Consider the following 13,346-nt stretch of genomic DNA (forward strand, 5'->3'; position numbering starts at 1 on the left):
AAAAAAAAAAAAAGAAAAATATATGTATGTATATACACACCTATGGTTGGAGTTAGTATTCGTATTCAAATACCTTGATACGATTTTTAATATACTTACAATAGAAATAAATATATTTTGATATCAGACATAATTCAAATAAAACAAAATATTTTATTCATTTTTATTGATTTTTTTTTTTTTTTTTTGGTTTTTGTTCATCTTTTACTTATAAGAATAATTGCATCTGCTTATATAATTAAGTAATTTTAAAGTAGTTTAAATATTTGCTTTTAATCTCAAGCTTTCTTTCTTTCATTTGTGTTTTATTTAATACTAGGTTATAATTTAATTTTAATTATTTAGTGAGTTTAAATAGTGATTGTGACATACTAAAATATTTTTGTTTTACTTTTCGACTGACTGATGCACTGTCTAATGAAATAATGATGATGATGATGGTGATATTGATGATAATACAGATGAACTGACTGACAGAAAGACAGACAAACTGAGTTTGAGATTATAATACGAGTATGAAAATAAATATATTCTATATAATTTTTGTTTATAATAAATGTTGTATATTGGATGTAACTATGTATGTATGCATGTACGCAAGAATTATGTAAGTATGTATATTCGAGTATTTATGAATATGTTTTTATAACTGTTTTTACGATATTTTATTATTATTTTGCATATATGGGACTTTTGGGGTTACTTCCTGAAAATAAATATTGTTTAATGTAACACGATTTCGAATATAATATTGAGCTGATGAGTTTGAAAAAAAATCTGGGACAAAACATATACATATAGTATGGTTTACAAACAGAGGTAGTATTTTTTGATTCTTTTTGATCTAGCTTGCCAAAGGTAAAGTCTAGAATAAAAGTTTTATAAAATAAGAAATAAACTTTTTGTAGTGTGATCTAATTTACATACAATAAAAATGTATGTATATGGGGTTAATGAAGGATAAACGAGGTGTTTTTTGATTACTCAATATAGTAAATATGTCAATATATATACTAGATTTGTATATATGTATATGTATGTTTAATATACATACATATATGATAGTTATTATTTTGTTTTGTTTACTTTTCAACATGAAATTATAATATATTATAGATAGAATGTTAGAAGTTAATAGAACATAAATGCGGGATATAGTCTCGTATTTTTAGAGTTAGTGGGTAATAGAAGAAACACGTTTTTGTAATTTGTTTTTATTTTGCATTATTTTGTTTCCTTGTTTTATTATAATATATAGTAGTACATTGTATGTAGGTGTAGTAAATATGACGGGATTGAGGTCAAAATGGGATCATTAATGTATAAATATTTGTATGATAAATTATCTTATTACAAGTGTTTTATTTAATAATGAAGTTTCTGTTTTGTATTCCAAGTCTAAGATTAATTCAATATGGGTAAGTTTAGAGCTTGTTTTCGATAATACCTTAATAAAACCCTTATCAATTAGTATAAAATTAACTTTTTATTTTACTTTGGGCATTTGTAAAAAAATGGATTTACTCCGACAACTATTTTTTAAAATGAATTATGTATTTATCCTTTTACACTGTTTCTTTTTAATAAACATTTGAAATATGAGCATAACTAAAAAGTATGTAATATATTGGATATACAATTTTGATTAATTTATTTATGATTATTTCATTTAAATTATGTGAATAATCAAAACTGAAAAAAAAAATTTAAACAACATCGATCGAATTAGTAACTAGAGAATTGAAAACCCTCTGATTTAATTAAAAAATATTTCTTTTTTTTTTATAAAAACATATTAACTAAATTTTTTAATTGTTATTATCGTTGTAAATTTTCTTAGGAAACAGTGTAAAAAGACAAAATATCCTTGTAAAATATACTATTTTTTTATTACCAAAAATTCTGCCTTATTTTTTACGTTTTATTTAGAACATTGTTAAAAAGTAGATAGATAAATGAAAACAATTACAAAATGTTGGGGGACAGTAATTTTTAATACAATTTCATATTTTAGATGTAATATCGCTGTTGGCGGATATATCGTTTTAAATACGCAATGAAATTAAGTTTAAAAGGATTGCTTTTGGTTACTTTAAATTTGTATAGAATTCGTGTTTAATTATTATATGTATATTTCGGTAAGTTATTTTTGTATTATTATTTTTAATAATAATTATTTTATGTTTTACTTTATAATTTGTTTAAATTCCGGTGCTTACTAGAAAAATAAATAATTATACATACATACATACGTACATATGTGTATGTATATGTAATCGTAATAATTAAATTAATTTTCAGCTGTATATTTTAATTTTTGTACTTGTAATAAATATACTATTATTGAAATTAAATAAGAGTTATTTTATTTGTTAATGTTTATTGCATGCTACTAGTGCTGAAGAATTATTTTGTATATCGATAGTAAGATTGTTATTCCAATTTGGAATGCAATCCAAAAAATTAGTTTAAAATTTTCTAAATAACAATACGATTTCTTTTCGAATAAATTTAAAGTTTTTCATAAATGGAATCGGTATCAGATTTTTCGTAGAACATAACAAACAGCTACACATAACATTGTTATAATGTTATTGCGTATTCTTAATAGATAACGAAAAGGAGAGGAAAAATTGCAAGAGCATTAGAATGCATTTGCATTTCAGATGACGATATGTATAATATGTATACATATTCTAAAATTAACTAGAACTTTTTTTATCAAAATAGTAGCAATTTTATAGTAGCAACATTATATTGCAATAAATTCAAATAGTAGAAGAGTACGGAAGTGCGGAAGATTTTGCAGCAAATGATATAGACTGTAAAATAAAGCTTGCACAAGTGAAAAATTATAATTAAACGAAATTAAAATACTTTAGAATTTATCCAAAGACTTAAACTTATAACTAAATATAAATGTAAATTCTTAAACACTATTTTTAGCAACAAATTCTCTTAGAATATCACAAGCCATTTCAATATTATTACGTGATATACCCAAGGCTGTAATGGCATTCTCTTTGGAATAGCCTTCGTTCATTAGACGTGCTATATATTCTAAATTGATATTCTCGTAGGGTACGCTACAATCGCCCTTTTGATTGATTGATACGTTTTCGTAAAGTAAAGGCTGTTGTTGTTGTTTTTGATGAATATGCTGCTGGTGCTGTTGTTGTTGTTGTTGTGATTGGATTTGTATTTGGGATTTAGGGATTTCAATAAGTTTATCACTTTGGGTTTTAAGCTCATTTCGCAACGACGTATTAGAAGAGTTGGTAGTGGTGGTGGTACACAATTGTGTATAATTTGATGTTGATGATCTAGCTTCCAAAGGTCGAGTATCAATGACGCCCATTATAGTTTCAGCAGGCCCCACAATATCATCGTCCATTAGAGTGGCCGAAGTATTCGAAATAAGATTTGACGACGATGTTAAACGTTGACTTCTCAGCTCTTCTACCAGAGTATCAACATTGCTGGTGGTGTTGTGCGGTGGTATGGGAGGAGCTGTTGTCTTTGGTACACATATATCACCCAAGGAAGCGGCTATATTATCAACACTCTTGCTAGTTTGTGGTGGTAAACAAGGTGTCTTCTGTATGGCTCCACTTCCATTAATATGACCGTTGGAAGCAATAACATTTGATGCCATAGACGATGAAGAATTCTCTGCACCTGGAGATGATTTCCTGGGTGGTAATGGGGGAGCCACCGAGGCTACGGCGGCACTGTTAGCTTCTCTCTTTTGAGCTTCTTTGGCAATAATAGCTTGTGATTCTTGGAGATTTTGCAAAATGGCGTATGATGAATTTGAATTGTCATTGTTGTCCGATTTGCCCGACAATTTACTAGCGTAACCGGGTATAACAGTGGCATTGGTTCCCATTAACGGAGCACTCATGCGATTGGTAGATTTCTGTGAGGATTGCGGTGTTGTGACTGTATTTGAAGTGGCTGATGGTGTTATTACGGCGGAAGCCGATGATGCAGTGGTACTTGCACTGCTATTGCTGCCGTTTACCACATTCATAGGAGGCGCTGAAGGCGAATGTGTTCCGGTTATGGCACTGGCCGCTGTTATATAATTCACTGATGGATTAGCTAGCGAGAGGGATGGTATATGACCAGCATATAGATCGTTTTGTACCGCCATCAAACTGGGTGTAGTACTGCGCCTGGAAAACCTTGGTGAAGTGTGTGGACTATGTTTGTCCGAGGAATGTGTTGATGAGGTCATATTATTGCTTAAAGCGTGTAATGAAGAGGTCGCAATATTAAAATCACCAGTATCCTGTATTGATATAAGAATTCAAAGTGGAATCGCAAATAAAATTTATTTTAAAGTTGATTTTGAAGCAGTTTTTGTTTTTGTTTGCAACTTTTTCTTACAACATAAGTAAAGATGCAAGGAAATGAAATGATTGTAAATGAAACTAAAAAAGTAAGAAAGTATCAAGAAAAAAATAACGATTTCTTTCGATAAAAATTAAACATTTTTAATTTGTATAGAATTTTTTGATTTTCGAAAAAAATTATTCCGAAACCGAAAGATATCAACAATAACATTTTATTATCTGCAAGCGTTTAGGCAGTTGAATTGAAAACATTTTTTAAAATTTTAAAGTTGGAACGATCTCGCCTTGCAATAAAGAGCAGTGTTAGCGCATTACATATACATATTTGCATAAAAGCATATACAAACATATGGAATTTTTAAATTAACTTTTGGTCGTGGTGGATTTTAAAAAATTTATTTTAAAATTTTCAAAATCGAAAGCAAAAGTTTTAATATTGAAAATAAAATTGAATAAAAAAAAACACAGATTAAAGTGCAAACTGTATACAATATTATTAATTTCAATATATAAAAAACATTCATTATTTGTTCAACGTATAGACAAAAAAAAAATAAGAAATGATTCTATGATTTGGACGTGCTTAGGAAGAATGAGCTTACAACAGAAACAAAATTATAAGTTATAAACCATAATAAAGAAACGTAACGAGAACATAAACATAAAAAAAAAGAAAATCAAACGAACGAACGAAAAAGTAATGTAGTATTTATTCATCATGCACAAAAACGCTGATAAAATTTCAAATTAGAAAACTCATAGAAAATAATATAAACAAGTATTAATTTTATTAAATATTTTTTGATTTTTATTTAAGGAAAATATATGTATATTTTTATAGTTTTTTATAGTCAAATTATTTTATATAATTAAAATAAAATATAATTAAAGAAAAAATTTAAAAGACCAAAAAATAAACAAAACAAAAAACTTTTAGTTTGTATAAATATTATTATATTTCATATAATTTTATTTAAAATAATTTTTCGTTTTTTTTTCAAAGCCAATAAAAATTAAATAACTAATAATTTACAAGACACAATAGTATTTATATAATAATTGTTTTATTTTATATAATTGTATATATGTATATAAATATGGTTTTTGTTTGTTTATTAATATTAGTTTTAACACACGTACATATACCTATTAAAGTTATAATTAAAAAGAGACTAATAGAGAGAAAATGGTAGAAAATAAAAAGGTAAAATCATTGCTTTTTTATAAAAAAATCTCTGTTAATTAAAGGTCTAACAAAAAAACTAAAACTAAAATTATTTCAAGCAGCCTCAGCTTTAAATTAAATAAAAAATAAAAATAAATTCAAAAATCAAAAACTTAAATACAGATTTAGAAACTTTCGATTTTAATAATCCTGCAGGCTGCTTTAATATCTTTATTAATTAAATTAATTTTTAAAAAACAGTCTTATAAAATGTGTACTCGAGACTCTGGTGTAAACAATTGAACTAAACAAAAAAAAAAATGTTTTAAAGAAATAATAAAAAAAATCTTTTAGGAGATTAATATAAATTAATTTTTGAATTTTATTACGGCATATGTTGTTATCATTCTTTTATTCATTGTTTTTTTTTTTTTAAGAAAAACTAATTGAATTTTTTAATTTTTTATTAGTTTCATTTATCATGCATATCATTATAGTATTTTTTGTTTGTTTTTTCTTTTATTATACTAATCTATGTATCGGTTTATGTTTTAAAATATAATAAAATGTTGATGAACTTAATTTAAAAAAATGCTAATTTCTACAATCTTTGGGAGAAAATGCAAATAAACAAAATAATATTTTATTAATTATGCCACTATTGCATTGTGTCTACTATATGTATGTATGTATATGTGTTTCCAATTAAGTAAAATTCTTTATATGTAATTATTTGCAATATACTATATACTTTTTTTTAAGGAATTACTAAACGCATCTCATACATTTCGTTACTTTAGTGTATAAACATGTTTGTGTCTTTTTATGAATTTTATAGAAGATTGAAAATATATTAAAGGCATTATTGTGTAATCTGTAATCTAAAACAAGGTAAAAAATAATTTGAAAAATACTTTTTAAGAACACACAAAGATGCTGAATGTAATTTTGGCATTGCCTATGTTTTTGGTAGCTTTGTGTGCCAATCACTGGTTTAAAGCTCAATTTTCACAGAGTAAAATAACATTCACGTTTGTTCACTTAGCCAACGATATGTACTTTTTTATTGTAATTCAAGAAGTTTACTTATTTATTCATTTCATAGATCTGTCTTTGTATTTTAAGCTAATTTCTGAGTATATATTTTTTGATAAAAGAAGTAAATAAAATAACCATGCATAACTCATAATAGTATTGCGCAATATTTGTATAACCCCCATATTCATAATCAAATTTTAGCAAAGGTTTAAAGAAAAAAAAAAAACATATTTTACATACAAAACTTGTTTTATAAACCTATGATGATAGAATAGAAATTTGATTAAGAATAAAACATTTATTGCAATTTAATTAATAATTTAGTATGCATGTACCAGTATTTTTTTTTTTTTTTTTTTGTAAACTTCTTAGAATTACAAAAATATCAATACAACGACAACAAAAATATTATTATAACTAGTTTGTTGTTAATTTATAAAGATTTTGGGTACTTCTTTCAATGAAATCTACTAAAGTTAAACATAACTTCTAAATAATATACGTATAAATTAAATTAATGTTAGAATAAAACTAATTAAATGGTAAATTAAATACAATACTATAATAATAATAATAAACAGCATATTCATAATGCAAAAAAAGAGTCGAGTTTTAAATAAAACAAAAAATTTTCAAAATAAATACTTTTTTTCTTATCGAAATTTGTTTTTTTTTATCAAAATGCTATTTACAAATGAAGCCTTTACAAAGGAAAATGAGTAGAAAATATATAAATTAAGAAACGATGTGTTTAAGCAAATAAAAAATAATAATTAAGGAAAAAAGCCTTTTTTTATACAAGAGTTTATAAATAAATACATAATTAATTTCTTGATTCTTGCTTTTGAAAATCACTATAAAATTTAAACAGTAAAAATATACTACATGCTTGCGATAAATACAGGCTATTAACTTAAAAACAAACAAAACAAGTGACAACTCTTTTCGGGAGTTTTATGAATTTTCTTTCTATATAATTGAGCATAATTTTTGTTTCTAATAGAAAAATCAGATTATCTTTAGTTTTAGTTGATTTAAAGAGAAAAGGCGGCTTGTAATCTTCGAAGTGATATTTATCGATAAATATTTAAATATAAAAACGGAAATAGTAATAAGTAAGAACTTAAGCTAATAGATTTTAAACTATACCTCAGTGTCATCATCATCATTAGTTAGCTGATGGCGTCCGTTAGTAGCACTACGATTGTGTTGTTTACGAGGATCGAAGGCATCTACGACAATTTGTTCAGTGCCTTTAATTTCAGCACGACAAAATGGACATCCCTAAAATTAATAATTAAATTTGTTTTTTGTTTGTTTTCAAATTCTTCAGCTTATTATTATTATTATTTACCTGCCCTTCTGAGTCTACTTGCCATGACGTTAAACATGGTGTACACAACAAGTGACCACATGGCTCTATACGTATGTCTTTGTCATTTTCGGCGCAAATTTTACACAATTGGAAGGTACTTCCTATAGTTAGTATATGACGTTTTAATAAGAGAAAAAATAAATATAGAAAATATGTAGGACTTTAAGTTTAATTTAATTTTTCCATAAAATACTAACCCATTTCACAGTAAAGTTCATATTGTTCTTGAGTCACAGTTATGTGATCTTCAGTGGGGCTTTGTACAGCCGAAGATAAATCAGGATTATACGCTTGACCATCAGGATATAAATAGAAACCCTCCCTATAAGAATGTATTAAATGTTTATGATTTAACTTTACGAGTCTAATAGAAAATAAAAAATTTATTATTATATTCTAATTTATGAGTTCAATTTTCAGAGTAGTCATGCATGTTTACTAGAAAAAGTTTATGAAACTCTTTTAAGATTCTGTGTTAAAGTGAAAATTTTCAAATCACAATCATCAAATTCTTTGTCACTAGGTCCTGTCACTAGAACCAATATAAACCTAGTGACACTAGAATCTAGTGTAGAACACTATGGGACACATATTAGTTCAAAACAACTTCTGTTGAAAAATATGTAAAAAGAATAATTTTATACAGAAATTTGTTGTCTCTAAGGAATTGATCAACGATTGTGCCGAGAATATTGAATTTTTAAAATATGGCGTTAGTTTCGTACATCTTTAGATGTACCATAGTTTTCCAAATATAATTGAGCCAATGATTATAATTCCTAACTGTTCCTCTATATCTTAAAATTGTTAAACAAAAATCACTTAAAAAATAATTACATTCAGGATTTTGGAATTAAAACAATCTAATATAATTCAAAAATGTATAAAACAAACTGTATTTGTCGATTCGCTTAAGTTAAAAATAATTTTATTCAGAACAGGATTTTGGTAGTAACACAATCTAATATAATTATTATTATTAAAAAATGGATTAAACAAACTGTATGTGTCATTACGCTTAAGTCAGATTTCGAAATAATCAAAACACCACGAAATTTATTCAATTACGTATACATATTAACAGAAATATGACTTTTCATATTTAATTCTTTAATCGTATAAAATATGTTTTAATTCAGATCACTACAAATATCAGGTTCATTGACACACAGAAACACTTTGAAAATAAAAAAGTTTTTACTCACCTATGCCCGTCTAATAATGCCTGACATAATGACTTATTTTGCGGTATAGTTTGTAATATTTCTCCATCCGCCGTAACATAGCCGATTGCCCATTGGCCTAACCGTGTACACGATAATCTATTAATTTTCAAAAACAACAGATAATTTATTAAAATGTGTATGCAAATAAATACTCAGTGTATGTAAACAAACAAACAAACAAACAAAAACCCCATTTAAAACAAACTTAATCAATCCCAGCCATATATAGTCTACGATAAACTGTCCGTCAAAAATGATTGTTGGTGGTTGGCCGGTCGATTGGTTTGCATATGATTCATGTGTATGTTTGAATGTTTGAATGAATGACAAAATTAACATACTACGTACCTAAAAACATAACTTCCGGCTTTGTGTATATAACGCTGTAGTCTAGCTTTGACTTCATCATATGTTAAAAATGCCACATAGCCGGGATGGGTGACAGCCAAAATTTGCCAATTTCTTAAGAGTGTTGCCCAAGGTTGAAAGAGTCTTGTGAAGACATCAAATTCAAAATTCGATATATAATCATTACAAGTCAAATCGATGGTCGTCTTTAAAGCCATAGCCTCTAAGCCAGATGATATGGGATGTACTTTATTCAATTCCTGACGAAAGATTTTCCAAGGCACCAGAGTACTAAATGCGCACGCACATACAAACATACAACATCAAATTAGTTATGTTAAAGAAAGATATATTTAAAGCAAACAACACCCACCTATTGCCAAAATTAGATTTCCAGAAATCTGCTGCATCCGCTTTTGTAATTCGAAACTGATCTCCGGCAAAGACACCATTTGGAAATATAGCCTTTAATTCGCTCAACATATGGGAGAAGACCAGACTTAGTTTGGTCAGATTACGACGATAGTGGGAGTTTTCATCAAACATTTTCTCTTTACCTTCCTTGAATAGCTTTATGGCTTGTTTGCATTTTCGCATTAAATTATTGATAAAGACATTGAAATGTTCATTGTTGTGAAGAATATGCATCTGATCCTCATTTTTGGAGTATATCAAACGCAGTCTCTGATAGGTGTCCGGCAAAATGTCCAATATGAAGGGTGGGCTATTTTTCAAATTCATCTTCGGTTGCTGGCATAATTTCACGACTTTATCCATTAATTTCCATGTTTTTTCGAGGGTCTTCTTGTCGGTGGACAGCCGTTGGGGTCCACATGCCTCCGAAAAGGCACCATGCAGCTTGGAAAATATCGAACTTATGTTTTTCGATTGCTGTATGCGACTTGTACGGCTCGTCGCCATCTTTTACGTCCGTCCGTCTTGGTAGTCACCGTCGTCGATATCGTCGACGTCGTCTGCTACTTCGTTCCCAAAAACTTTTGCTGCAAGTGCAACTGAAAACCAATTCTAGTTGCAATTTTACTCAATAAAAACTTTAAATTTCACTTGTTTCTTAGAGCACACACTTTCTTAAAGATTTTCCGCAGAGTTTTCATTAGTTTTATAATTGTTATAAATCGAAAAAATTAATTTTTTGTCTGGATTTCTTATTTTTCAACACTCACTACATATATGTAGTCTTTAATAATTTTCAATGAAAATTCACAGTTGCAAAACATGGTACTTTTTATTAGACGTATAATTTGAGTAGTAATGTATTATACCTTAATTACACAAGTAATTTCTCTTAATTTATTAAATATAATTAAATGTGAAAATTATTAACATATTTTAGAATATTTTATTATTCTCATGTCCAGTTTTTATGCTAAAAAATCTGTATTTATTAGAATATATAATTGATTTTACTACTAATATTTACAACTGTAGCCAAAAGAAAATTAACTTTGACATCCGCGATGACATAGCTATCTCTTTCTTAAATTAAATGAGTGAAAACACAATTGAAGCGAAATGAAAAATCTACCTATGGTAGATGTGGTTTTGGAAAAACATATTTTAAGAGTTTATGTAATCGAAACAAAAAATCATAAATTGAAAAGTCATGTTTTAAAGATTTAGCATTTTATGAAAATTGTATTTTTCTTACAACTTATGAATTGTTGGCTTTCAAATGTTTTTAATATCTTATTTTATTCATCTGCATATTTTTCAATGTTACTGCATATAATTTATAGTTGAAACAAAAAGTCGACTTATTTAAATTTTTGAAAAGCTAACTTTCGACTTTTGCGTTTTATAAAAAAAAGACTTTCGACTTATTTCGAATTTTCGACATTTTTCGCCTTTTGTTGACACTTTTTAAAAGTTTCTTTTCGAATTTAGAGTAATATATTTCCGATCTAAATTAAAATGTATCAAATTTTTGTGGAAATATGAGTTTTGTTTTTTACGTTCACAACAAAAAACTAGTAAGAAAGTATAGTCGGGCGTGCCCGACCATATGATACCCTACACCAGTTATGAATATTAAATGTGATTTATTTTTCATAATAAAGCATTTATCTTCTATTACCTTGTTCCGATACATTTAAGCAATTTATGGATGAAAAACTAATTTTCTGAAATAGCCTTTATATGGGGGATAGGAGCAAATATGGACCAAGGCTGATAAAATTTTGTGAATATATTTATATTTACATAATATTTTATTGTGCTGAATTTCATAGCGATACTTGTGTTTATAAGTTAATTTTAGACATTCAAGTAATTTTCTGAAGGGGACTTTGTATGGCAGCTAGGGTCAAATGAGGCCCGATCTCTATGAAATTTGGCAAGGTCATCAAGGCTTGTATAAAACTTAGTTGTGTCGCTTTTTATCAATATACAGGTATATTTAACATAATTATGAGCTCAGAAGCGGGGTTCTGTTGTATGGGGGCTAGGTGAAATAATGGACCGATTGGCCCAAAAAGCGTGTGTGCCAAATTTCATCCAATTATCTTGAAAATTGCGACCTGTACCTTGCGCACAATGTTTACATGGACAGCCAGCCAGCCAGACGGACGGACGGACGGACATAGCTTAATCGACTCATAAAACGATTCTAAGTCGATTGGTATACTTTATACCCAATATACCCTCCCCATTAAGGTGGTGTAGGGTATAATTAATCTTAGAACGAAAAACAAATTTAAATTTAATAAGATGCATTCCATTCTTCCTTAAAAAGTAGATTTTTTTTTGGCCTTAAACATAAAAATCACAAAAAATCTACAAATTAATAAAATAAAAAAAAAAAAAAAACACAAGAATAATAGAAAAACGCATCATTGATGTTATGTAGTTAGTGGTGATAAATCGGCGATAAAAGTTGTTCGATTTAGTAATGGCAAAAGTTTTTAACCAAGTTCACACGGACAGTTGAATTACTTAATTCGGACTCTGAATGACAATAGCCAATTAACCCGTTTCTACGACACATTCGTAATTCGTTTTGACAGTTCATTGCATTTTTCCTATTCAGTTTTTCGTTTAAATTCCGAATACATAATTAAGACGAACGAGTTTTCTTTGAACCAAAAAATGTAGCAAGTTTCGATCACAAACAGACAGATGAAGAAAACCAAGCCAACACACCACCAAAAAATGAAAAAACGGAAGCGGATGCCTTCTCCTCGCTAGGACAGTCCGTCGTTAAATGAGTGTAAAGGGAGATCGATGTTGAAAGGAGAAGTGGTGGGTATGATGGAGTTGATGAATACAAGAAGAGAGGATTTTACTGTGGGTAAATAAATGTATTTTTCAGTATATATGTACATACATATGTACATACATATAACAAAATATGAATATTTTTTAAGATATTTGTGGTTTTTAGAGTGTTAACATATTAAATATGCTTTCCCATTGGAATCGGCAATAATAAAAATATAGGTCAAATTTATGTGTTCTACATGATTATTATTCCTGTGTAGAGAGTATGATTTATTATCTTGTTGAAATGATTGTAAATGGAGTTGGTAAATTATTTATACATTTTTTAGTGTCTTACACCGTACAGAGGGACAAAGATAATTAATTTTAAAAAGGAAAAGCTTGCAACGAGTTATTCCTATGTGTTTTGTTTTTTAATCTTAAAGCCTACGCATCATTAGTTCGAATAAAAGAATATTTTGCCGCATTCACAGATTCAACAGAAAAAAAAACTAAAATAAAATTATATAGACATTAGTTGGTCAGTTGGCAATCTGCGGTATGCAAATAAAAAACATGGTAAGATGGTTGCAAGACATCAACACCAACCACATTGCCAC

At 27.8% G+C, this 13,346-nt stretch overlaps 1 protein-coding gene across 1 annotated transcript; it reads right to left on the reverse strand.

The window, feature by feature from the left end:
- Window positions 1–2,341: 2,341 nt before the first annotated feature.
- Window positions 2,342–10,716, reverse strand: LOC119608321 (E3 ubiquitin-protein ligase CBL-B-B). Its single transcript, XM_037962697.1, has 7 exons — window positions 9,884–10,716; window positions 9,511–9,801; window positions 9,142–9,258; window positions 8,134–8,258; window positions 7,916–8,037; window positions 7,711–7,845; window positions 2,342–4,294 (listed from the first exon to the last, which is right to left on the reverse strand). Exons 1-7 carry the CDS (start codon window positions 10,429–10,431, stop codon window positions 2,930–2,932), a joined length of 2,703 nt encoding a protein of 900 aa, XP_037818625.1. The 5' UTR covers window positions 10,432–10,716; the 3' UTR covers window positions 2,342–2,929.
- Between the last annotated feature and the right edge of the window lie 2,630 nt (window positions 10,717–13,346).

Source organism: Lucilia sericata, unplaced genomic scaffold, assembly GCF_015586225.1.
Source record: "Lucilia sericata isolate MDLA Ls3-8-SP2 unplaced genomic scaffold, ASM1558622v1 Contig000021F_arrow, whole genome shotgun sequence".
NCBI classification, from domain to species: domain Eukaryota; kingdom Metazoa; phylum Arthropoda; class Insecta; order Diptera; family Calliphoridae; genus Lucilia; species Lucilia sericata.

Excerpts from the sequence above, each read along its gene's own strand:
- LOC119608321 (XM_037962697.1), bottom strand. The coding sequence starts at position 10,431 with ATGGCGACGAGCCGTACAAGTCGCATACAGCAATCGAAAAACATAAGT. Across the intron at positions 9,802-9,883 it reads AAATCTAATTTTGGCAATAG|TACTCTGGTGCCTTGGAAAA; the intron begins GTGGGTGTTGTT and ends GTGCGCATTTAG. Across the intron at positions 8,259-9,141 it reads GCATTATTAGACGGGCATAG|GGAGGGTTTCTATTTATATC; the intron begins GTGAGTAAAAAC and ends ACATTCTTATAG.